The sequence below is a fragment of the Dendropsophus ebraccatus genome, chromosome 8, assembly GCF_027789765.1.
Source record: "Dendropsophus ebraccatus isolate aDenEbr1 chromosome 8, aDenEbr1.pat, whole genome shotgun sequence".
In the NCBI taxonomy this organism is placed as follows: Eukaryota; Metazoa; Chordata; class Amphibia; order Anura; family Hylidae; genus Dendropsophus; species Dendropsophus ebraccatus.
In genome coordinates, this window is record NC_091461.1 from 71,745,464 (window position 1) to 71,772,445 (window position 26,982).

The 26,982-nt window shown below is 41.7% G+C and overlaps 1 protein-coding gene across 1 annotated transcript in view; it reads right to left on the reverse strand.

Moving 5' to 3' along the window:
* The window catches only part of GRID1 (glutamate ionotropic receptor delta type subunit 1), a 907,710-nt gene that overhangs the window by 92,015 nt on the left and 788,713 nt on the right, over nt 1-26,982 (reverse strand). The window contains exon 12 of the mRNA XM_069979187.1: nt 17,622-17,760. Within this exon, the coding sequence (XP_069835288.1) occupies nt 17,622-17,760 (139 nt within the window). The remainder of the gene's footprint in view (nt 1-17,621; nt 17,761-26,982) is intronic.

Here is a 26,982-nt window from a genome sequence, read left to right on the forward strand (position 1 = left end):
ATAACCACCCCAGATTGCCCGTCACCACCCCAGATTGCCCATCACCACCCCAGATTGCCTGACACTACCCCAGATTGCATGTCACTACCCCAGATTGCCCGTAATCTCCCCAGATTGCCCGTAATCTCCCCAGATTGCCCGTAATCTCCCCAGATTGCCCGTATCCCCCCCAGATAGCCCATAACCATTCCAGACAGCCCGTAACCACCACAGATTGCCCGTAACCACCAGATTGCCACAGACTGCCTGTAACTACCCCAAATTGCCTGTAACCACCCCAGATTGCTTGCAACCACCCCAGATTGCTTGCAACCACCCCAGATTGCTCGCAACCAGCCCAGATTGCCCGTCACCACCCCAGATTTCCCTTCACCACCCCAGATTGCCCGTTGCAACCCCAGATAGTCAGTGAACACCCCCAGATTGCCCGTCACCACCCTAGATAGCCAGTGAACACCCCAAGATTACCCATAACCACCCCATAAAGCCAGTAAACACCCCATAACCCCCCCATACAGCCAGTAACCACCCCTAGATAGCCAGTAAACACCCCAAGATTACCCATAACCACCCCATAAAGCCAGTAAACACCAGTAAAAATTTCTATTTTCCATTTTTTTCCGGCCTAATTGTGAATACTTTCCTCCAGCCGCTGTACTGTTAAAATGCTCATTATACCCCTAGATTAATTCTTTAAGGTGTCTAATTTCCAAAATGGGGTCACTTATGGGGTTTTCCAGCATACAAGCCTCCTAAATCAACTTAAAAAAAGAACTGGTCCCTGAAAAAATCAGTTTTGGAAATTTAATGAAAATTTGATAATTTGCTGATACATTTCTAAGCCCCGTAACACCCTAAAAAAGTGAAATATGTTTACTAAATGAAGCCAGAATAAATAGGACATATTGATAATGTGACTTACTAACTGATTGTCATGTGCCTTTTTTTTTAGAAGCAAAGAATTTCAAAGTTCGTAAAGTGCAAAATTTTCAAATTTTTCATTATATTTTGATGTTTTTCACAAAAAACACACAAGACAGTGACCACATTTTGCCACTAACATAAAGTATCATATGTTACGAAAAAACAATCTCAGAGTCGCTAGCATACGTTAAAGCATCACTAAGCTATAAGCGCATAAAGTGAGACAGGTCAGATTTTGAAAAATGAGCCTGGTCATTAAGGCCCAAACAGGCTTGGTCCCTAAGGGGTTAAATATTATAATAACACAGAAACATGGTACAACATCCATACCAAACCCTGAAAAAAATAAGCCTTAAAGCGACTCTGTACCCACAATCTGCCCCCCCCCCAAACCACCTTTGGATAGCTGCTTTTATTCCAAGATCTGTCCTGTGGTCCGTTTGGCAGGTGATGCAGTTATTGCCCTAAAAACAACTTTTAAACTTGAAGCCCGTTCCAAACAGGATTATCTGTGCCCTAACTTTGCACCACCCCTCCTCCCCACCCTCTTCATCATTAGGAATGCCACTGAAACATTTTCTCCATGCTGAACATTGCACAGGTCCTAAACGTTCCAGCCCATGTGTCGGGCTGCCACAGGTGGGGAATAGGATGCAATCTGCCTGGAGCATTCCTAATGATGAAGAGAGTGGGGAGGAGGGACAGAGAGGTTGTGCAAAGTTAGGGCACAGATACTCCCATTTTGCACTGGCTTCAAGTTTAAAAGTATTTTTTAGGACAATAACTGCATCACCTGCCAAATGGACCCCAAGACAGGTCTTGGATTAAAAGCAGCTATCCGAAGGTACAAGTTGTTTGGGGGGGAGGGTCAGATTGTGGGTACAGAGTCGCTTTTAACTGTAGTATATATTTTTTTTTTTTTTAAAAAGAAGACTTCAAAGAAAATTAACCCATTTTCTCAATTTTGGTCAGGAGTCATTCAATATACACCCATGTGTAATCTAAGAAGCCATTAAATGGAATCTCAGTATACCAGGAAAAGTTAGCTTTTAGGTGAAGTTAGGTAGGAAGGGGACCCCAAAAGCCCTTGTTAGGGCTAAGTATGGAAAGCAGAGATTAAGAAGTGTCAGCAATAGGCTGCAGTGTATGAACTGTAGAGCCAGGATATACAGCTGTAAACTGTGAGTGTGCCATAACAAAAATCATGTTCAATGCTACTGATTTGTGCCTTTTTCTGTTAAGCATTCTAAAAAATATATATATCTGGAAAACGGCTGTAGGCCATGTTCACATGGCGTAAAACACCGGTCGGTGTCAGAGAAGATCATCCTGGCCGGTACTACAGTGCCGGACGAATGATCTTCACTCCCACTGAATTCAGATGCAGGCATATCCGTGCATGCCCGCATCCGAATTCCCCACAATGGAGCATAAAGCCAGAGCCACATGTTCCATTGTGTGCATTGACAGGTTTTCTGCGGCCACTATTCAATGAATAGAGGCCACAGAAAACTAACATGTTAGTTTCTTGCTGTGCCGCTAGAGATCCCGTCTGAAGTGTATACTACTCACTGGCCGGGATTCCTTAGAAGGCAGCACTATGTAAGTTCTGTAGTAATCATTGTTACAACGGCCATGATAATAATGAAAATTATGTAGTGTGAACATAGCCGTATACTGCAAGTGTGCCATAAAAACTATAATCTTGGTACTACTGATATGCGCACTGTGCTTCCTTTAAAGGATTTGAATGCCTTTTTCTGTTTGACATTCTAAAAAAATCACATCACACACACATACACAATGACAGTTAATGGTGGGTGCTGTTTAATTTTCCCCTTTGCCTATGCTTCTGTCCCATGGTGACTGACTTCTTCAGTAAAGTAAATGACCAATTAAAAAAACAAACAAACAGTTGATCAGTTAAAGCGTATGGACTGGGAACCAATCAGGAACTCACCTAGGCTCTTAATAAGTAAGGAGTACATGGTATAACTTTGGGTGACATGATATTATTTTACAACAATGGCTGTTATTCTAAAATAAAAGGCTATAATAAAGGTCTAAAATAATGGCCTTTGTTTAAAAACATAATTTAGTTACTTCCAATAAAACGTCCAATAAAAACAGACATCATTTTGACGGTGTGTGAACATAGAGTCATATGAGCCATAGTTTCAAAATGTAATATTCAATTTAGTTAATTTCCTTAGTTCCCTGGAATGTTTCCTTGGCTGTCCATGGATCATAGTTACACAACTCTTGATATTGTTTTAGTGGTCAACAATATCCTTGGAAATCTTTTCAATAATATTCATGTAACTTTGATTCCCCTCTAGTCTTCTGCCCAGTGCTCTCCTTTCTCTCATTTCTGTGTCCAGGGTATTTGGTCATGTGGTTGGGCTTTGGTCTCTTTCTCTAGGTACTGTAGCCCTACTACATTAATATTATTGCCATGTTCTAGATATAATAGAGCTGCAGTCCGACTATGGTCACTGTTAGAACAATCATGCAAGCTCACTTTGTTCTAGAGTTGGTTTCTTGATCATTCTGCAAAAATTGGTGTGAGGGGACTCAGATTGGGCTGTATATTAACAGATGTAACCATCTGATGCAAGTTCCCTGCATGAGTCCTGTTTATCAGAACAATTCTCATGCATGGAACTCACTGGTCACCACATGGTTCCCTTAAGAACTGTACCAACAAGCGTAAACTGCTTCTTCCTGCACTGATCTATACAAAACAGGCAGGAAATAAATAGTGTACACTTTAAATTGGCCTTACCTTTCTAATGAAGGGTCCATTCACATAATGTGTTTTAGGCCGAAATGCAGATCATGATCTTTTTTTACCACCCTAATGACCAAAATACGGAAATATTTTCACCTAAAAAAAACCTAGTGTGAACATAGCCTAAACAGAATGATTACATAGATTACAATGATTTCTACATTTGATTTTGCAAAGGAATTAACAAGTCAGCATGTTTTCTCTTTTTGTATGCAATATTATGGTGCCCAGATAGATTATTTAACTTAATGTAAGGAAGATTAAGTAAAGCCTGTTATTCCCAATGTTTCAGGTGTTAACTGTAATTTAAACTAGGATGTACTTATTTATTGCTCTGGAATATAACAAAAACACATGGTATAGTAAATTTGATACAAACTATATATATATAATTGTTATTTTTATTTTATTTTATTTATTTATATTTAACCCCTTAAGGTCAAAGCCAATTTTCGTTTTTGCACTTTTGCTTTTTCCACTTTATGTTTAAAAGTCCATAGCACTTGCATTTTTTCACCTAGAGATGTATATGAGCGCTTATTTTTTGCAAAACCAATTGTACTTTGCAATGACAGGCAATTTCCATAACATATGCTGCGAAACCAGAAAAAAATAATTTGCGCTGTCAAGTTGAAAAAAAAAGGAATTTGTTTTGATTTCGGGGAGTTTTGCATTTAGGCCATTTTCCCTATGGTAAAACTGACTGGTTATGCATGTTCCTCGTTACCATTACTATTACAACGATATGTAACATATATAACTTTTATATTATCTGATGGCCTGTAAAAAATTCAAACCATTGTTAACAGATATATGTTCCTTAAAATCGCTCTATTCCCATGCTTACAGCGCTTTTATCCTTTGGTCTATGCGTCTGTGTGAGGTGTCATTTTTTTGTGCCATGATGCGTTCTTTCTATCGGTACCTAGATTGCACATATATGACTTTTTGATCACTTTTTATTACATTTTATCTGGATTTGATGTGACCAAAAATGCGCAATTTTGCACTTTGGAATTTTTTTGCCCTTACGCCGTTTACCGTGCGAGATCAGTAATGTGATTAATTAATAGTTTGGGCGATTATGCGTGCGGCGATACCAAACATGTTTGTTTATTTGTTTATTTATTTATATTTATAAAATGGAAAAAGGGGGGTGATTTGGACTTTTAATAGGGGAGGGGATTTTTTTATTAATAAAAAAACATTTTTACTTTTATTTTTACTTTAACTAGAAGTCCCCCTGGGGGACTTGTATATAAACAGCAATGATCTCTCATAGAGATCAATGCTGTGTATATACACAGCAAAGATCGATTAGATCGGTCATAGATTGCTATGGCCTGCTGCAGACCATAGCAATGTATTGCCGAGCCGGGATCAGCGTCGTTCCGACGCTGAGGACCGGCACGGGCAGAAGAACGGATCTCCCCCCCCGCTATCGCATCGCGGGGGGGAGATCCGTCCCACTAGACACCAGGGATGTGTGGATCTAAGCCTCTAAGTGCAGCTGTCAGGTTTGACAGCTGCACTTAGAGGCTTAATTAGCTGGCGCAGCAACGGGACCCGTGTCGGCTAATAGAAGCACTGCCCGGCTGCACATGTCAGCCAGGATCAGCGCCGTTCAGAGCGGGGTCCCGGCGGGACCCCGCTCTGAACACCCCCCGCGGCACCATGATGTATCAGATACGTCATGGGTCGCTAAGGGGTTAAACATGTTTGAACTGCAGATTGACAAAATGCTTCACAATTCTTCATTGAAAACTGGCTATTGAAATATGTATCATTTTATTCATAAAGAGCTTTGTACTGCTCACTGAGCCAGGACTAACATAATATACCAATATTTTGTCAGAGACCATGGCCATCAAGGTCGAGTGACAGAGTCAAGTAGTTCAGCTCACAATGCATCACAAAACCAGTTGGGTCTGTCAATTGATCCAGATGCCCAGTGCAGTGTCCCTGCCAGTGTTCTGGTGAGTCTAGATTTGCATACAGTATTTGTTCCATTGTACAATGAGTTGATTGTACATGTCTCTCTGGCCATCTATGAATGCTTAATGACAAGAAGATTTAATTTCTTTTGTTTGTTTTTTCATGAATAATTCTTACTAAAATATGGATATTATGAAAACAGCTGAATAACGTATCTATCTATCTATCTATCTATCTATCTATCTATCTATCTATCTATCTATCTATCTATCTATCTATGTATGCCATAGAAAGATAAAATACTATACAAGGCTTTATCAAGCAAATGCTTTCATTTAAACATTATTGAACCTTCAGAAAATTCTCCTTTCTCATCTTCCCTCATTTCACAGCATGCCATTTAATTAACACAGAGAATATATCTGCAACCTGGGCTACATAAAGTACTTTGCATCTAAAAGTAGCATGTTCATGGCCAGAAGCTAGAAAATGTTCACCTCAGCCATTTGACCTTATATTAAAATGGTCTAGTGCTGTAATTTACTCCATGTTAAAAAGCATTAATTGCAAAGAGCTAAGTAATTGACCATTTATACAATCATTTCAATAATTTTCAGGATCTTACAAAGTGTTTCTAAAAACTGGTAATTCTGTAGTTAAAAATTCCAAACTGATTTTATTTTTCCATAAATTATTATTCAGATCTAGATTTACTCTCAGCTGGTTCAAAAGTTCAAATGTTTCTAATTCTCCAAATGAAATCTCTATCTCTAACTTCAACTGCCTTGTTTCCACAGATGATGGCCATTAGAGCGGAATACATGACCAGGAATGGCCTACAAAAGACTTTAGGTTGATTTTTTTTAAAGCCCAAGTACAACTCAGTGACCCACGTGTATCAAAAGTGCAGTGTTAAATGCATAAAGTGTACAAAGATGCCATAAAAAATAAAAATAAATGGACCTCTTCAAGCCATATTCTTTTGCTCTGGGACAGAAGACTTTTGCAAGGGTTGTGGATAGAGATGAGCGAACTGGGTTCGGGTTAGAGTCCATCCGAACCCGAACTTTCAGCATTTGATTAGCGGGGGCTGCTGAACTTGGATAAAGCTCTAAGGTTGTCTGGAAAACATGGATACAGCCAATGACTATATCCATGTTTTCCACATAGCCTTAGGGCTTTATCCAACTTCAGCAGCCACCGCTAATCAAATGCTGAAAGTTCGGGTTCGGATAGACTCGAGCATGCTCGAGGTTCGCTTATCTCTAGTTGTGGATAGTTAGCCTCTCTTCAACCAAGCTTAGGGAGAGAATGTCTTGCTCCTGACTTCCACCTGAGCTGTCACTTTAAATTTAACCAAGAATCCAACTTACAGTACTAGTTAGCTTCTCCAGACAGGGATTCAAGGTTGCAGAAAGTTGATGCACCATATGACACAAACAGTGACTTAAAATGCATTAAGTAGATGAGGATGTAGCCTGTGAACTGTCTGGATATCCTGCCAGATTTTTTATAAATTCCTCATGTCTACTTACAAACAAAATATAAGACAGCGCTCCATAGCGTAACTCAGACAGGGCTGAAGTGGTGAAAGTAAGCACATAGAACTCTCACCTGAGTAGGCTGATGTAAGGCACAACTCTTACTGATAGCATGTGAATGAACCGCATCCACTCCCGACTAATCCCCACAGGGATTAAAGACAGTCAGTATCCTCCTCCACTCCAAGGCGGGTAAAACAGGCACAGGTCCAAGAGGTAATAGTGATATAAAATATCATAAAATTTATTAAAAGAATTATGCCAGCGACACAACGCGTTTCGAGACCTCTCCGGTCTCTTTATCAAGTGTCCGGTCTTAGACACTTGATAAAGAGACCGGACCGGTCTCGAAACGTGTTGTGTCGCTGGCATAATTCTTTTAATACATTTTATGATATTTTATATCACTATTACCTCTTGGACCTGCTCATGTCTACTTAGTCAGAGGCCCAGGGAAAATAAAAGTGAGTGTTCCCAAACAGTAAGAAAGAAAAGTGCTTTGGAATGTGCCATCACTTATTGAGACCCCATATCAGTGAGTTCAGACACCCCAGGTCCAAACTCATTGCAAAAAAACTGTCCACAAAGTGTCCCTTCCATACACTTATGATCTAACTGCCAATCCTCACAAGACGTCCTCTTTGCTCTCCTCTTGTGTGCTCTTTAAAAACCTTTAAAAAATGATCCTGTACATCCATTATTTGCGCTACCCAAATTAATAGGAATTTCCTCTTCTGCTGCAGAGAGGAGTCACATTTCCGGCACCCAGCCCTGCCCCAGGCATTCCTTAACATGCTGCTAATATCTTCAGGGGTTTCTTGAGGAATAGGAAGCATGTTGCTGGAACCCGTCCCCTCTCTGTATTTACATTTTAAGGCTATGTTCACACTACGTATGAGACCGGCCGTTCCGTGACTCCGGACTTAAGTATCGGCCGGATGATCTTTGCTCCGTGGAGCTCTGATGCGGGCGCATCAGCGCGCGCCCGCATCAGAGCTTCCCATAGCACAGAGTGAAGCAAGCGGCCGGAGCCACTCGCTTCACTGTGTGAACTGACAGGTCCTTCTGCGGGCGGAATTCATTGGACCTGTCAGTTGTTTGTGGCACCGTATGGGAACCGGCCGGAGCGTATACGTTCTGTGTACGCTCCAGCCAGGATCCCATAGCAAATAATGCTATGTTCCACCCCACAAATCTACGGCTGTAGTTCTGCGGCGAGAACTACGGCCGTAGATTTACGTAGTGTGAACATAGCCTAAATCATTCATGTTGTTGAGCATGGTACTTATTGTGCAGTTACTGCTTATTTATTCATATTTTTTTTTACAAGTGTCTGCTTCTTGCCTAAATTTTTAATAAAGTCTACTAAAGATTGTTTTATATTCATTTTACTTTCTGGATGTACGTCCTTTCTTTGGGTCTCAGAATTTTTTTCTTTTTGTGGAGCATTCGAAGTATTCTGAGACATGTATTCGCTCAATTTATATCATTATAAACCCCGATGAAGTACCCCCTATTCCAATTTTAAAAATAAAAATAAATAAATAAATATTGTAATCGGCCAAACTATTAAAAGAGCACATTCCTGATCTTGCATGGTAAATGGCATAATTGTAAAAAAAAAAAAGGGGGCATAACTGCTGATAGTAACTATAGTCATTGACGCTTTAGTCACATCAAATCCAAAATGATTGTAATAAAAAGTTATCAAAAAGTCACATATACGCTAGTAAGCTGCCAAAGAAATTACAGAAAAAAAAATGTGTTATAAGTAGAGATGAGCGAACCGGGTTCGGGTTCAAGTCGATCCGAACCTCTTCATGCACCTTGCACTGGTATTTCATAAATCTTTCTTAAACAAAGGCCTGCTGCAGTAAGATGCACCCAAAGTAGTAAAAGACACACTTGGCACATCTTTGACTTTCCTGGTACCACAAGCTGAGATTTACTCAATTTTTTTTTTGCCAAAATAATCATATAAAGGCATTTTTGGGAGGCGATTTTGCTTTTATATAACATATTAACCCCTTAAGGACACATGCCATACAGGTACGTCATGGAATTCTGTTACTTAAGGACCCATGCCGTACCCGTACATCGTAAAGTCCAGCAGTGCTTTGAAGTGAGCTCAGGAGCTCAATGGACTTTTCAATTAAGACACACCCTAATTTCAATTAGTAACCCCAAATTTAAATAATGTGCAAACACCAGTCATTGCACATTAGGGAGGCCAGGCTGCTAAATAATGTGCGGTATTTTACACTCAAAATAACGGACGTAATTTTAAACGGAGCTGAAAAAACGTTGCCTCAGCCGTGATTTCTGTGATACTTACGTAGTGCTGCAGGCTGAGGGAATCCCGCCCTGAGTGTATACACAAGGGGGGACATTTATTAAGTCCGAAGTTTTTTACGCCGGACTTAAAAATGTCCCCGCATCTCCCCTGGTGCGCACGGCCGAAAACCTACACCAGCTGAGGACTGGAGTAGGTTTTCGGCGTATCTTTGGCATAACGAATGGTGAATCGCGCGGACTTTGAGTCCGCGCCCTCCGTTCCGCCCCCTTCACACCCCCTCCCCGCCCCCCAGTGTACCCGGCGTAAAGTGCCAATTTGCGAATATTTTATTCGCAAATCGGCCATTTGCGAATAAAATAATGCGCAAATCGGCACTTTCCACCGAAAACCCCCTGTACGCCCATTGATACATGTCCGCCATAGTATACACTCTATCTGGGATCCCTAGTGCTGCTGTAGAAAACTGACGTCAGTTTTCTGCGGCCGCTATTCAGTGAATAGGGGCCGCAGAAAACCCTATCAGTTCACATAATGGAGCGCCCGCATCAGAACTCAGCAGCGCTAAAGATCATCCGATTGGTATTGCAGTGCCGGTCGGATTGATCTTTTCTGAGACCAACTGTTCCGCGACCTGGTTGGGTCACCATAGCCTAAATGTACTAGTGAATTTAAAGGCAAGGCAGACCAGCGCTGTAAGCAAGCACTGATTTCTAGATCAATAATCGCTTAGCCAGGACTATAGGAGCATCATTAGTGACATTCCTTTAATGTGCCATTGGCTGCATTTGTTTTATTACACAGAGTGATGTGGAGTGATTATCTTTTGACAAGTGAGTGATCAGCTGACATGTACTGTAAGCATTTGCTCTGCTATAACAGACGTTTTCTCAGATATTGATATTGATATTATTTTCCCAAATCAAATCCCCGAAAATTCAGACAAAACTGAAAAGGCTAATTAAGATTAGACAACTAATTCACTCATCTCTGCCCTTAAAGGGGTTGTCCAGCATGAACTTCTACTATATGATGCAGCTGGAGCTGCGGAGGACATAACAGTGCTGTATACCTAAAGAGAATGTACCATCAGGTATATCAAAATCGGTATTTTTTATATGAATGGATCAGCGCCAGCAATGCGATGCAGATGGTGTGGTTCTTTTTCTGAAGTTCCCGCACATGGCGCCCGTCTATTCCCTGTAACCAACCCACCTTGAAGCACTGTGGACAGGCCAAAACCCTCTCCCCTCTGTGATGTGGCTCCATTGATTCTAATGGAGCCGCGCCACAGAGGGGAGATTGTGATGCTGGGGGCGGATGGGCCCGCCCCCAGTGCTTCATAACAGGCTGGGCCTGCGAATAGACCGGCACCATACATGAGAACTGGACGGTGATTCAAAAAAGGACCACTGGAATCCCCGTGCCGGCACCAATCCATTCATGTGAAAAAAAAACATGGCAATGTACCTCATGGTACATTTGCTTTAACCGCACCACTCTTCCACAACGGATGGTTTTCAGGCAGCCCACTGTCCATCGCTGACCTCTTCTTGACAACTTCAGGCGGCGTTCCATTGGAACTGAAAATGGTCGCTCAAGACAGACCATATAGTGCTATCTATGCTGAGCAGCTATTTTCTGTCAAAACTGCAAATCAGCAGAAGGTGCAAAGAAGAGGATGAGGGCAGAGAGTGGCGGACAGCGGGTGGTCTGGGAACTGGCAGCTGTGGTGGAGTGTCATAGATTAGTATTTTCTGCTGGACAACTCCTTAAACTGGTTTGGTCTTTTTCTTCTGAAAATTATAAAATGCCTATAAAGTGTTAAAGTAAAGTAACTTACTACCAGTACATGATTTCTGATGCACCCGTTTCTTATGTTGCTAAGGGCCTGCCACAATGCTCCTCTGTCCTGTCAGTGCAGCTTGGGCCGGCATTCTGTCCATAAAATGACTGCACACAGATGAGCATGTGACATACATATTACTACACATCCTCCACAGGAATACCTTAAGTGCCAGCGCACAGGCTACATTAGAAAATTACGAATTACTTGAATTCTGTTGATACAATTATTATTTTATTTTTAATTATTTTTTTAGAGACAAGGTGTTAATTCTAGGCAATAGATGCTACGGAAACAAAGAAGGATACTTCCATCAGGAATGTTATCTCAAGTCATATTCCATTTAACCTCTGATGCAAATGAATGCCATTTTGCCAGAAATAAATGGTTATGTCACTTACTGGTTTATATTTTATGGTTATCGAGTCACACCTAAATGAGCAGAGCAATAAAATTTTAACTGCTCTTATACTTCAGTCATTCAATGAGAAAGGTTATGTGGCTTGATTTTTTCAAGTGCCTGAAATTAAATGCGTGTTAAGGTGATGAAATCTTAATCTAGATTTATGGCATTATGTGTTCGTATATGTTATATACAGTATACTGACATTATTTATGTGTATGGTTTGCAAATCAATGTTATAATGATTGTATGAGTATTTTTTTAAACCACTAGCATAGCTAAAGTGGATACAGAGCCAGAAATTTCACCTAAGCTGTCGTGCCTAAGGGAGTTGAAACTACATAAAAAAAAAAAAAAGTATCATACAGTAAATGGCACATGGTAGATGGGGACTAATAAAGATTATGAATGAAAGCCCAGGAGCATTCATTTAGGCCTCTGGAGCATACAGTCATTCCCTGCTACACCAAGATTCTTAATCTATAGATTTTTCATTGTAAACCTACAAATATTCCATAAATTTTATGTTGCTTGAACATTGTTTATAAAAATAGAAAACCTCTATATAAATATTACTTTGTTTTTCAGCAAATAACTGTCATTTTTCATGCAGCTTCAGGTCATCTTTTTTTATTTTTAAGTAGTCAGTAATAGTAGATGATGTAAAAGTTATACGTCTCTAAGGATTCACATTGCTTCCAGACAGCACTGCTATACCTGTAGCTCAAGCTCAGCAGTAGTGTAAAAGCTGTACGCAAGTCAGCCCTGTGGGATATCTAATTTTTCAGTCTCCAGACTCTCGCCTCTCCAATCATAGATAGATTGCTTTTTGACAGAAAAACAGTGTTGCTTGTGCTTGGATTCCAATTGTGAGGCTGCTTTATCACTGTGTTATTGAAGTCATATCGCCTAGCATGCTATCAGCCAAGCTCTATTCTAAGGAACTGTTTTTACCAGTTAAGCTGCTTGTTCTATTTAATGCTAGCTCCTGCATGAAATATCACAAGTTTAAATAAAAAAAGAGAAGAAAATGAATGTACTATTGACCTATTATGTATTGTCAAAGAAGCCTAAGTACAATAAAGAAATAAACACAAAATCTTATAATAAAGCAGCAAAAAATGTATAGGATTATAAAAATATTTAGGGATGGGAAAATGGAATAAGATTTAAATCATGGGTGGTGCTAATACATGTGTTGTATGTTGCTGAGAAGCACTACATGTGATATGCAGTAGCTATTACCAATGGATGATACCCACACGCAACAGGCTTTTCTACAGAGATACCCTAATAACCCCCCCCCATTCTGTTCCATCCTTTTGGAAAATAATAGATGAGAAATAATAGACCATTATTAGTCGTGAATGCAGGGATCAAATGATTGCTTAACCGAAGGTGACATCCAAATAAGAACAAAGAAGTAGGTAAAACTTTCTTTATTTTATATCCCGATTATGTGCTTCTGCTACATGGGCTTCATGTAGTAATGTAGTAGCAACAGCTACTACATAGAAACAATTTTTATTGTATTAGCAGGCTATTTTGCGTATGGATGTAGAAGTGTGACCCACACTGGATCACTGGACCACAGAGAACCCCACTTAGTAGATCAGCGCAGATGATAATTCCAAAGCACAGTCACGATCTGTAGTAGAAGTAGTATTGTGAAGCCAAATAGTTCATTTATTTGCAACGTGTTTCGGCCTGTTTAACAAAGGACAGGCCTTTCTGAATGCTTGAGAAAGGCCTGTGCCTTATTAAATGGGCCACAATGCATTGCTAGGTCCTGTTGCAACTATATGTTTTCTCCACCAGATTTTATACTTTAATCAGTTATGCTACTATAATGTTAGGGAAGAAAACTCTCCATCAAGGAGAGATGTTCACAGGATTCTTTAGCTTCTTTACAAGCAGTATCCCTGTGAGATATGTTTTTCTTATATCCTTTTGGTGGAATGGATGAACAATCCACTGCTTCATGTTTGAAAAAAGTGAAGCTCTGATTTTTATTCTTCTCATTTTCTTAGTTTGTTTATGGATTTTTTTAAATGTATTTATCTCTTATTGGATGTCATTACCATTTGTTTGGCATTTGTTATTTGTTTAGCTGCCATACTTCTTTGTTGTACCATATTTGCTGTGAGAGCTCAGGGTCTTGTACCATATTAGCATACCATTACACTAACCCATGAGAGTCGTATCATGGAATGGTAAGGGTTTGTGCTCCCCAACCAGGTGCAAATTCTACGCCGTCTAAAAAAAACTAAATGCACCTGCCAATTCAAAATTTCAACAGGATGAGGAAACTATGGGTAGGTGAGGTCTTGGGCTCTCCAGCTGTAAATGGAAAAGGAGGTGTAACCCTGCTTCAGAAACCTCTGCAGTGCTCAATCACAAATTTTTATGCTGACAGGGAAGGTTTAATTCATCAAATAAACATGGACTCACCAATAGGCAGACAGAATATATATATATATATATATATATATATATATATATATATATATATATATATATATATATGTTATACATAACTCTAAACTCGCACCTTTCCATCAATCTTGAGTCCCTTATTCTCCAGGATAGGGTCAGAAATAAAACTGTCTGTGTGTCTGTGTGTGTGTGTGTGGGGGGGGGGGGACCTTAATGTGGTTCTTAACTCACTTAAGGACAGAAAGAGAATTATAAAATCTAATTCAACCAGGGGCATCTCAGATTTTCATCTTTGATCCCTCTTAGACTTCATCTACCCTAGTAGATAATTGGGGTTACAATAACTCCACAGAAAGAGAGTCAAGAGGTAGTTGAGACTAATCGTAGTTAGTTACGATCCTTATGATGATCGTTACTGTAATTGTTTACTCCGTTTGATCCCAGCAAAAGAGTGAATGATTTCAAATACACTGCACAATTAGTAAACAAATGTTGAATTACAGCAAATGAATGTGGAATTACAGCGAACAATTAGCAAATTATTAGTGAACGATTGATTATGATTTTAGGGTCAGATCTAAGTCAACAACCAACAACACATCAACGATTTTTCGATCGTTGGCACAAGGGAGGCAAGATAAACTCTTTACACAATGGAGAGGTAAACTTATATATCTATTGAAGCATATAAGAGATCAACATACTGACAGCATGCTGACCTGGGATCAAATCCAAGCTAAATATGATTAGCTCCTCTGGCTCTTCTTTTGTAGATCCAAATTTGGCAATTCTATCAGATTAGAAGCCACGTCCACTCATACGCAGCTCACTATGATCCCAATAACCAATCCTCTGACTTCAACAAGCTGATTGATCTAAGGGGAAATTCAAGCTTATACAAAATGCTTCTGTAAAAAGATCAGGAAGGCCTAGCATATTATGCAATGTGTAAATTAAGCACTATACTGCACGATGGGGATGCATCTACTAAAATCCTGGAGGGCTGGGGTATACTCCACCAATCCACCCCAAGTAAAATCTTTAGGGAGTCCCAACCTTGTATGATCCATAGAGCGACATATGCTTTTACTGTCCCATGTACTGTAACAGATCAAAAACGGACCTCATAAACGGTTTATGGTATTGTCCTCTTATACAAAATCTATCGCAGTCAGTCTTGAAAAAACTATGGAAATGTTACACCCTATCTTCACCTTTACAATGTGTTTTCCACTATACAAACAAAAATTCAGTTAGTTCAGGTCTCCACCAATCTAATAGCCTTCATTTGGTGTTACTAATAATAAAAAAGTTTATTTTGCAACATTGGATTAAAGATCCCATTCCTTCCCTCCCTCCTCAAATTACAATAAGAGGTCAAACGTATTATGAACATGGACAATGTAGAGATACTCAAAAATAAAGCAACGGGCACCAAAGCCGCTTTTATCAAATGAAGATCCTTTCACCGAAATGCTCTATACTACAGAAGAAAAGTAAGCCCTTGTGAAACCCTTTTGCATTACATCTTAGAGCGATGTTCACACACCAATTTGCAACAGCGGCCGTGATTACTACAGAACCTTCGTGGTGCTGCTGTATACTATGTGTATTCATGTGTACACATACTATGTGTATTCCTTCCGAGATCCATAGCAGCGCCCCCAAAAAACGGACAAAACTGTCAGTTTTCTGTGGCCGCTATTCACTGAAAAGCGGATGCAGAAAACCTGTCAGTTCACACAATGAAGTATGCGGCTTCGGATGCTGGCAGGCAACAGGCTTCTTCATGCCTTTTCTGCATGTTTACAAGTGATGGCCGCAGAAGTGAACATGGCAGTTGGCAGCAGGTGACGTTCTGCTCTGTACATATAAAAGTAATGCTGCACTATATACCGTATGTCCAACAATATATTCTCTCTTAAGGACTTCCACTATGTCCTCCACAATGCAACATAATCCAAACGGTAGTGAGAAAAAACTTGGTGTTTTTATACCGCTACCTGTGCACCTCCGGACCGATGCCCTTTGTATATCTGGACTCTTACAGAAAGAAATCCACAAACTCTGGTCACAAGTCCATGCAAAGATGTGTTTATTCAAGGTGCTTGTAAAAGTTGGCTCACAGGCTGTAACAATCACCCAGCATCCACCTGGTGTCCTGCGGACATTTCGGAGGATAGGCTCCTTCTTCCTCATGCGTGCTGGTGCACTTGGTGTAAAAACACCAAGTTTTTTCTCACTAACGTTTGGATTATGCTGCATGCAGCTGCTCTGCAATGGATGATGAAGGTAGGGGACAGCTGTCACTGGCTAAAAATAATTACAGCTGCATGCCCTGGTATCTGTTTGTTAGGAATGCTTACAAACAAAAAGTTTTATAAGGAAAGATCCAGCACCAGTATAGCGGATACTATGTGTTACACATGTGTTGCCCTGGCTCCAGGCTTTGCCGTGCACCGAGAGCGGATACAGCAGGTGAGCTGACCCCAAATCAGCATTTGTTTAAAAAGTTTTATAGGTCTTACCTCATAATGTCCATCATAATGTTGAAAGGCAGCCGTTGCATAATGTTGTACATTTTTTTAATGCCAAAAGACAGCTGTTTTTTAATAATTACAGCTGCAAATAATGAACATGATTATTATCTGCAGCCGTCATTATCCATTGTATGAACATAGCTTTAAAATTAGAAGCTATGTTTTAAAAGGGATATGTGACTAGAATGCCAGGGGCTGCAAAAGCTAATGCCAAAGATACTAAACATTATGATATATCACTTACATTGTTATGGGCAGCCATTCTTCTGCTGGAGAATAAGCACCATGCCCCATGGCTTCATCCATCCACCAGTCTCTGACTGACAGCAGTCTGCCTATACATAGTATATTACACGGGCCAATGACGGCCAATGGTGGTCCCAGCCAGTGACTGGCTGAGCAGCCTGTCAGCTCATACAGGCCACTCTAAAGCTGCAGAGCACAGGAGGAAACCAGGAACATGGCCAATGATTTTAGATCAGGGCCTAAAGAAACAATCAGCCAATGATCTTTTCATCGGCTGATTGTTCTCTTTCTTACACAGAGCAATAATTGGCCGAATCAGCTCCATGTAATAGTGCCCTTATGAATATCCAGGACTATTGAGCTCACACATAATGGAGAGTTCTGGTGTGCATTGTTCAATATCCTTAAAATGGCTGAACAGAACACTGTTAGTGATATTATTCTGTTCACTGTCTCTGTCACTAGGTAATGCTGCACTTAGGTAGGACAGTACAAACCTAGTGACAGAGTCTTTCTAAATATTGCCACTCATAAAGGCATCAAAAATTGAGATACTCTGCTAATATCAGGCCGGAGATAAATAGAAAAATGTCCCATAACTCAATGCACATTCATGTCTAGGTTGCATTTATGACTAATAAAATTTGGTAACTATATCCATTCTACCTTATGGGGTTATCCATTCTCGATACAGTTAAGAATGCTGCCAGATTTGCTGTATATGAGGAACACACAATAAGGGTGAAAAGCCACCAGCTTCCCATCACAATCCGCATAGCCACTGAATTTGCCACAGATTCTCCACCTAGAAATAACACAGAGAATGTTATACATTAGTTGTATATCTTTTCTTTTTTTTATAAAAAAAAATAAAGAAATAATCGATCAAAACCATAAATACTCAAGTGTTACTTGTTCCAAATAATGAGAGTCATGTTTTATAACAAAGGTCAACTCTCATCGGGTTGTATACCATGACCCAGAGACATTTGCACTCAATGAAGCATAGAATGAAACATCTGCACCTGTGATGATGGAGGCCACAAGGTTAAAGGAAAGGCATGGATGGGAAATATACTTTTATTTCATTTATTCTTTTAATATGAATTTTAAGAATGGGTTATTATACAAAAATGTAATAAAAGCAAAAGCAATAAAACATTTTATCATATTTAGTACTTTTCTGTACACGTAATCTTTATCCATTATCTATTTGTACAGCATATGGGAAGCAATATACCAAAAAAAACAGGAAATGACTGGAGATAAGGCTTGAGTTTTTTATTTTTAATATTCTATACTGTGATCTTGAGTATCAGTTTGTGTGAAAAGCAATGTAATAACACATAAATGACTGTAATGTTAAAGCGACTCTGTAACCACAATTTGACTCCCGACCCCCCCCCCCCCCCAAAAAAAAACAAAACAAAAAAAAAAACGCTTGTACCTTCGGATAGCTGCTTTTAATCCAAGATCTGTCCTGGGGTCTGTTTGGCAGGTGATGCAGTTATTATAAAACAACTTTTAAACTGGCAGCCCTGTGCCAAACGGCTGTGGCCTAGATTGTGTAGGCATTAGTCTGGCACAACCTCTCTGTCCCTCCTCCCTGCCCTCCTCATCATTAGGAACGCTACAGGCAGATTTTCTACTATTCATCAGCTGTGTTAGCATGGCACATGGGCTGGATCGTTAAGGCCCCTGTGCAATGTTCAGACAGGAGAAAATGTTCTAGTGGCATTCCTAATGATGAAGAGGATGGGGAGGAGGGACGTAGGGGTGGTGCAAAGTTAGGGCACAGATATTCTAGGCCACGGCCGTTTGACACAGGGATGCAAGTTTAAAAAGTTGTTTTTTAGGACAATAGATCTTGGATTAAACGCAGCTATCTGAAGGTACAAGTGGTTTGGGAGGGACAGATTGTGGGTACAGAGTTACTTTAAAGCGTAACTATAATTTCAGTAGCCAAAAAATGAAATTCCTCAAATAAAAAGCCCATGTGTTACCCTTTAAAAAGAGCCCTAAACTGCGTTGATAGCATGTACGCTTGCTGAGATGTCCCCAGTTGTTTGGCTCAGAAGAATAAATTAATTTTTCTTCTGGCTGCATGAAAGTGGGCGTGGCCTATCCCTCATCTCCCTGGCTGCGTACCTCCATTCACTGACCAGCACCTTAGCAGATGTATCACACACAGTGGCATCAGATAGAGCCCAAGCATACGGTATCACAATGTAAGATTAGATACAGAGCCCCAGCAGATGGTATCACACACAGTGGGATTAGATACAGTCCTCTGCTCTCAATACACTGTAGGATAATGTCAGCCATGGAGGTGGGGGCACCGGCTGCAGTCCTCTGATAGTGAATGTTATATGTACTATGGAAGGACTACAGCTGTGTTTTGCTGGGACTTGTAGTCCTCCCCTCAGTGACTCACCCACTCTCCCTCATGCAGCACATTGGAGTCATGGTGGCATGTCCCTCCTTGTTGAAGCACTGAGTACTTGTCCCTCCATCCATCTCCTCCCCTGCGCTGCTCCTCACACACAACACCCTCAGCTCTGCTCCTCTGTGAGGGGAGGGGGGAGAGCGTGCTACTAGGAGGGGGGGAGGAGGTTTTGTTTCTCTTTCTCTCTGTGTCAGGGCTGTTATCTGATGCTGCTGTCAAAATCTGTACACTCAGGACGGATCTGCAGGGAGGGGGCATGTCCAGCAGGAATGCAGAAATAAGTCAGAGCCAGACAGAGCTGTAAGGGCATAATCAGCCTTATGTATTTAAAAAACTGTTCATTTTAGGTTATTAATGTATATTGCAAAAATTGTTATCATGCCCTAAGCTAACTAAAACTGAAAGGTCAAAATATTTTATAGTTATGCTTTAAACTTGAATGGAATTTAAAAAGTGAACAAACAACTTGCAACATTACATTTGCAACCTAAAACAACCTGCAACATTAAAAGTATAGATAACAGACCAATAGAACTGATATAACAGGACATTTTTAAATGACGCCAACTCCCGTGCTGGGACCCCTACAGCTCACTAAATTAGGATATCTAGTCCCCCTTTCTTTCTCACTGCATAAACACAATGAAGAGGAATGGAGGATGAGAATGTTTACTGCTGCTATATAAAAACAGCCATACTGGGACAAGATATAGTACCATTCAAAGAATAAGAAAATCTTCAGCTTTAGAGACAGAATGGTACGAGATCATTGCTTAGTGTCTGGACCCAAAATTATATGCCTACTGCTTATTACATGCTGTGCCTGCAGCTGTATAGTGATGGGCAACTTCAGGAGCAGGAGCCGCATCAAACATGGTGCAACCTCTATTTTTGAGCACCAAACCAGGGTCTCCCTTCATTGTAACTGGAGTCCTAACATTCCTGTACTATGCACTTCCCCTTTACTGTACAGCTCATGAAGGTAAATAGTTATGCCATTCATTTACAATTTAACTCTTTACATTTTGTGGGCCCAGAAAAAAAAAGGTGGGGTTATCCTGTAAAAGAACACAGGTTGGTGATTACTATAGTCAGTGCTCTCCTGTTATTGTGTTTGTGAACATTTCATGTATAATTGTGTATGCATTGTCACAAAAGAAGCATGTAAATTGGTTCTGCGCTGCTACCAGAAGGTGGTTTTGATGTTCATGCTCCTGTGAAAATCAATCCATGCTAACATGGAAGACATTGAGGGAAATTGACTAAACTATGCTGAAGTTAGGCTGCTTTAACATGGCCCGATATAAGGCTGTGTTTGGACGCACACAGATGCTTTTCATGGAGATTGGCGCTCGCTTTCCGTGTCTTTACAAAGAACAATCAATACCTGCTCATCGGGGTGATTGATGGCTCTTCTACACAGACCAAGTATCGGCTGAATGAGCATTCCTAGGAATGCTTGTTGACTATAATTGGCCTGTGTAGGAGGGCCTTAAGATGCAACACATTGATCTGAGGGAGGCCATACCCTCTCCACTAAGCTTATCCAACAATGAATGGTGCAAAAGTTAAAAGGTCACCACATTTTTTTGCACAAAATGTGAAAGTTTTGACATTGGTGTCATACCTCTCACATTATTAACCCCTTAAGGACAGAGCCTGAAATGGCCTTAATGACAGAGACAAATTTTATGAATATGACCAGTGTCACTTTAGTCATTTATACCTTCGGGATGCTTTTACCTATCCGGCTGATTCTGAGATTGTTTTCTCGTGACATATTGTACTTTACATTTCTGGTAAATTGGAGTCGATACTCATAACAAATCTTTATGAAAAAAACCCAAATAATGTGAAAAAATGTGAAAAAATGCATTTTTCCAACTTTGAAACTTTTTTGCGTATACAGAAAGTGGTTATACCACATAAATTATATATTAAATAGCATTAGCAACATGTCTACTTTATGTTGGCGGCATTTATTAAACTATTTTTCATTTTTTTTACACAATAGGGAGCTTAAAACATTAGCAGCAAATTTCCAAATTTTCAGTCAAATTTCAAAATCAGATATTTTTAGGGACCTGTTCAGGTTTAAAGTGTATTTGAGGGGCCTGTATGTTAGAAAGCCCCACAAAGCACCCCATTTCAGAAACTGAACCCCCCAAACTCTGCAAAAGCACATCCAGAAAGTGTTTTAACCCTTTAGGGGAGTCACAGAAATAAAAGCTAAGTGTGTAAGGAATTTGAAAATTTTAATTTTCTGTGCAGAAATTTTATTGTAATCCAATATTTTTCATAATTATAAACCTATTACCAGAGAAATGCACCCCAATAATTATTGCCCCGTTTCTGCAGTTTATAGAAATACTCCATATGTGGCCCTATTGCGCTATTTGACGCAACCACAAGCCTCAGATATAAGGGAGCGCCTAGTGAATTTCAACGCCTCCGTTATATTTGGTCATTTTTGACTGTACCACTTCAGGTTGGCAGAGGCTCTGGGGTGTCAAAACCTAAAAAACACCCCTAAAGGGACACCATTCAGAAAACTACACCCCTCAAGGAATGTAACAAGGGGTGCGGTGAGCATCTGGACCCCACAGGTGCTTCACAGATTTTCCAAACAATATGGCGTGAAAAAAGAAAAATTTATTTTTTACACTAAAACGTTGTTCTAGCCTTCAATTTTTCATTTTCTTAAAGGGATAAGAGGCAAAAAAAGACAAAAAATGTGTAGCGCAGTTTCTCCCGAGTACAGAAATACCCCACATGTGGCGATAAAGTGCCAAGGGGGCGCAGGACGAGCCTCCAAAGGGAAGGAGCGCCAATTGGCTTTTGGAAGCTGAATTTCACTGAAAAGGATTTCAAGGGCCATGTCGCATTTACAGAGCCCTCGTGCTGCCAAGACACTGGAAACCCCCCACAAGTGATTCCATTCTGGAAACTACACCCCTCAAGGAATCTAACAAGGGGGGCAGTGAGCATATGGACCCCACTGGTGACGGGCACAAATGTGGAACAATGTGACGTGAAAGGGAAAAATTTCATTTTTTCACTTTCATGGCACAAATGTGCCCGTCATCAAGGGGTCCATATCCTCTTTTCCCCCCCTGTTAGATTCCTTGAGGGGTGCAGTTTCCAGAATGGGGTCACTTGTGGGGGGTTTCCAGAGTTTTGGCACCACGAGGGCTCTGTAAATGCGACATGGCGTTCATCATCCATTCTAGCCAAATCCAACCTCCAAAATCCAAATGGCGCTCCTTCCCTTCGGAGGCTTGCCCTGCGCCCACATGGTGCTTTACGTCCACATGTGGGGTATTTACGGACTCGGGGGAAATTGCTCTACACATATTGTGTGTTTTTTTCTCTTTTAACCCCTTGTGAAAATGATAAATTCAAGGCTAAACCAACATCATAGTGTAAAAAATGTAATATTTCATTTTCACACCACATTGTTCCACATTTGTGCCCGTCACCAGTGGGGTACATATGCTCACTACACCCCTTGTTACATTCCTTGAGGGGTGTAGTTTCCATAATGGGGTCACTTGTGGGGGGTTTCAACTGTCTTGGCAACACAGAGGCCTTTTGAATGCAACATGGCCCCTCAAAATCCATTCCATCCAAATCCAGCCTTCAAAAACGAAATGGTGCTCCTTCCCTTCGGAGGCTTACCCTGCACCCGCATGGTGCTTTATGTCCACATGTGGGGTATTTACGGACTCGGGGGAAATTGCGCTACACATTTTGTTTTTTTTCTCCTCTTTTAACCCCTTGTGAAAATGATATATTCAAGGCTAAACCAACATTATAGTGTAAAAAATGTAATATTTCATTTTCACGCCACATTGTTCCACATTTGTGTCCGTCACCAGTGGGGTCCATATGCTCACTACACCCCTTGTTACATTCCTTGAGGGGTGCAGTTTCCATAATGGGGTCACTTGTGGGGGGTTTCAACTGTCTTGGCAACACAGGGGCCTTTTGAATGCAACATGGCCCCTCGAAATCCATTCCATCCAAATCCAGCCTTCAAAAACCAAATGGCGCTTCTTCCCTTCGGAGGCTTACCCTGCACCCGCATGGCGCTTTATGTCCACATGTGGGGTATTTCCGTACTCAGGGGAAATTGCTCTACACAATAAATGTTTTTTTTTTATCTTTTAACCCCTTGTGAAAATGAAAAAACATGGCAAGATTAATAATTTAGAGTAAAAATTTTACAAAAATTACACTAAATGTTGGTCTAGCCTTGATTTTTTTCCATTTCCACAAGGGGTTAAAAAAGAAAATGAACACAAAACTTGTAGGGTAGTGTCCCCTGAGTACGAAAATACCCCACATGTGGGCATAATTTGCCATATGGGCACAGGGCAAGTCACCAAAGGGACAGAGCGCCATTTAGAGGCTGGAATGGAGGATGGAGGCCATGTCGCAATTACAAAGCTCCTGTGCTGCCAGGACAGTAGAAACCCCCCACAAGTGACCCCATTCTGGAAACTACACCCCATAAGGAATCTAACAAGGGGTGCAGTGAGCATATGGACCCCCCTGGTGACGGGCACTTACGTAGAACATGTGCCGAGAAAATAAAAAATACAATTTTTTTCACTTTCACGTCCCAAATGTGGCCGTCACCAGGGGGCCATATCCCCGCTGCCCCCCTTATTAGATTCCTTATGGGGTGTAGTTTCCAGAATGGGGTCACTTGTGGGGGGTTTCTACTGTCCTGGCCGCACAGAGGCTTTGTAATTGCATCATGGCATCCTCTAATGGGAATGGCGGCCATACCTACTTAGCTGGGGAAAAGGGACAATTCTATTTTATTTGGGGGTATTAGGCCAATTATTGGTTTATAAGGTTGGAAATGACAGGTGTCCATCAAACTCAACCTGTGTTGATCCAGAGGAAGGCAAAAAATCCTCGTGAGGCAGACGACAGTAGCCTCATCACAGGGGAAAAATTCCTTCCCGACTCCATAATGGCGACCAGAATAATCCCTGGATCAACGTGACCCCTGAAATAGGAATAAGGGACAGAATTTAGATAATGTAGAACCCCAGTGACGTGTGGTGCGCCTTGGAGCGATCCAGTATGTAGAGGCCGGGGTGATCAGGACAGGCGTCACACTGGAAAATGTTGTCCTTCCTGATCCCCCTGTTACCCCACACTCTGCACTTCTTCTGGCATCTCCTGTTCTCCAGTGTGGGGGACGTCACCTGGAAAATGTTGTCCTGTTGCGATACGGGGTCCTTCATATCCAGAAGCGCTGGGTCCGCTCCATGGCTGCTAAATATTAGGGCGCTATTACTACTTCTGATATGTTCGGATCGTGCCGGAAGCTACAGGGCAGCGAGGGACCGGAAGAGGGGGCGCTGGTATAAAAGTTATCCCCGTACAGGTGGTGACCTTTATCCAGCAGTGGGAAGATCAGTTCCCGGACGATCTTCCCACTAACTCCGAGGATGGGGGGGGGAGGGGGCATCTGGGGGCTGGATTCGGGTGTCCCTTCCTACATACACTCTAAGGGTACATGCACACTGCGGAATCGCGACAGATAACCCTTCGTGCATTCCACAGCTGGCACCCGCCGGCGGACTGATGCAGGCGCACGTCTCCGTCCGTGTCATAGACTCCATTCTATGCACGGGCGGATTCCGCTCTCCGTCCAACGTGTTCATTCTTTGGATGGACGACGGATTCCGCCCGTGCATAGATTGGAGTCTATGACACGGGTAGAGACATGCGCCCGCATTAGTCCGCCGGCGGGTGCCAGCTGCGGAATGCACAAAGGGTTATCCTTCGCCATTCCGCAGTTTGCACGTACCCGAAATCTGTAAGTGTACCCTGAGGTACGCTCACAGAGTTTGTAGAATTTCACAACATACTGTGATCTCTTATTGGGACGGTACTGGCGGAAAAGACGTGTCTGGGGGGCAGCGCACACTACGCTACCCCCAGACACGTCACTGGATGATGAGGATGAATGGAGGAAAGAAGGATCCCCCCCATTCATCCTCACTGGCTGTTTCGGTGTCGGAGGTAATAATAACGTATCCCTCTGACGCCGAAAACACCCTGGGGGCCATCTTTATACGGGGATTGGTATATGGGGTATGTAGTGGTGTAGTGTCAAACTTTATTCAATGTAGTGTGGTGTAATGTAGTGTTTTTTACGTGTTTTTTTACAGTAAGTATAAAAAAAAAACCTACGCCAACGAAGGAGTTGCTGATAAATGCCGCACTTATGTGCGGCACTTATAAGCAGACCGTGGCAGTAGAATATAGAAAAAAAACACCCTACGCCAAAAAGGAGGAGTTGCTGATTAGCAGCGCACTTTCGTGCGATGCTGATCAACACTCAGCGGCGATAGGGTGCGGAAAATAGAAAAAAAAAATTTGGAAAAAAAAAACAACCTTTTTCTACATTCTGAATATCCCTGTAGCTGCTGATAAGTGTATTACACATATCAGCCGCTAGGGGGCAGCAGAGCGCAAAATCCGGAAAATGACGAGGCTGGAGCCGAAAATAGCCGAGAGAAGACGACGGGGACCGCCGGAAAGACCCGAAGACCGAACGGAATGACGGAGGACGCCGCGAACCCGGAAGACGCCGATCAGGAGCCCGGGACAGGTGAGTAATGTACAAATACCTGCTCTGGACCCCTCGGCTACCTAGCTGAGGGGTCCAGGGCAGGTATTTACTATATTGTGGGACTCTGATCGCCGTGCCACCGGCCCGATCGCCGTGAACGGCCGGCCGGCCGTTCACGGCGATCGGGCCGGTGGCACGGCGATCACCATTACTTTTTACAGTAATGGCGGTCGGTGCCGTCCTCGGACAGCACCGACCGCCATTTTTTTCCGGGTCATCGGGTCACCGATGACCCGGAAAGGTTCCGATCGCCGCTATTGGCTGATCTGAATTGATCAGCCTATAGCGGCGATCGTAAGCACGGGGGGTGTTAACCACCCCCCGTGCCGTGAAGCTATGATGGCCTGCTATGATTTATAGCAGGCCATCTTCCCCGACCGCTGTGTGTGAACACGCAGCGATCGGGGAAACATCGGGCGTACCCATACGCCCGTTTGCGTTAAAGCCCAGGCAACGCGGGCGTATGGGTACGCCCGATGTCGTTAAGGGGTTAATATTAAGCATCACACTTAGCCATATAAGTCCCACTTATACAAACATGAATAAATAACATCTGTCATTTAAAGAGACACTCCAGCAACCATGTAATCATAAGGATAGTGAGGGAAAATGTATCCCCTGCCTCCCGCCCATACTTAACTTACTTTGTTTTCCTAATACATCATCATTTCCAGCACCAGCTGTTCCCCACTATGACTTTTTTTCTTTTAATTGATGCAGTTTTTACTTGCAGGATAGAATTACCAGGCTTCTTGAAAAGGAATCAAAGAGCAGATAAAGCACACTGATCAAGGGAGGTATGTAAAGGCCCTAATACACCAAATTATTATCGGCCATATGTGGCAGATTACTGGCCATTACGGACGATAATTGTTTGATGTGATAGCGCATGTTAAAAGATCATGGTCTTTCAAAATGTTAAA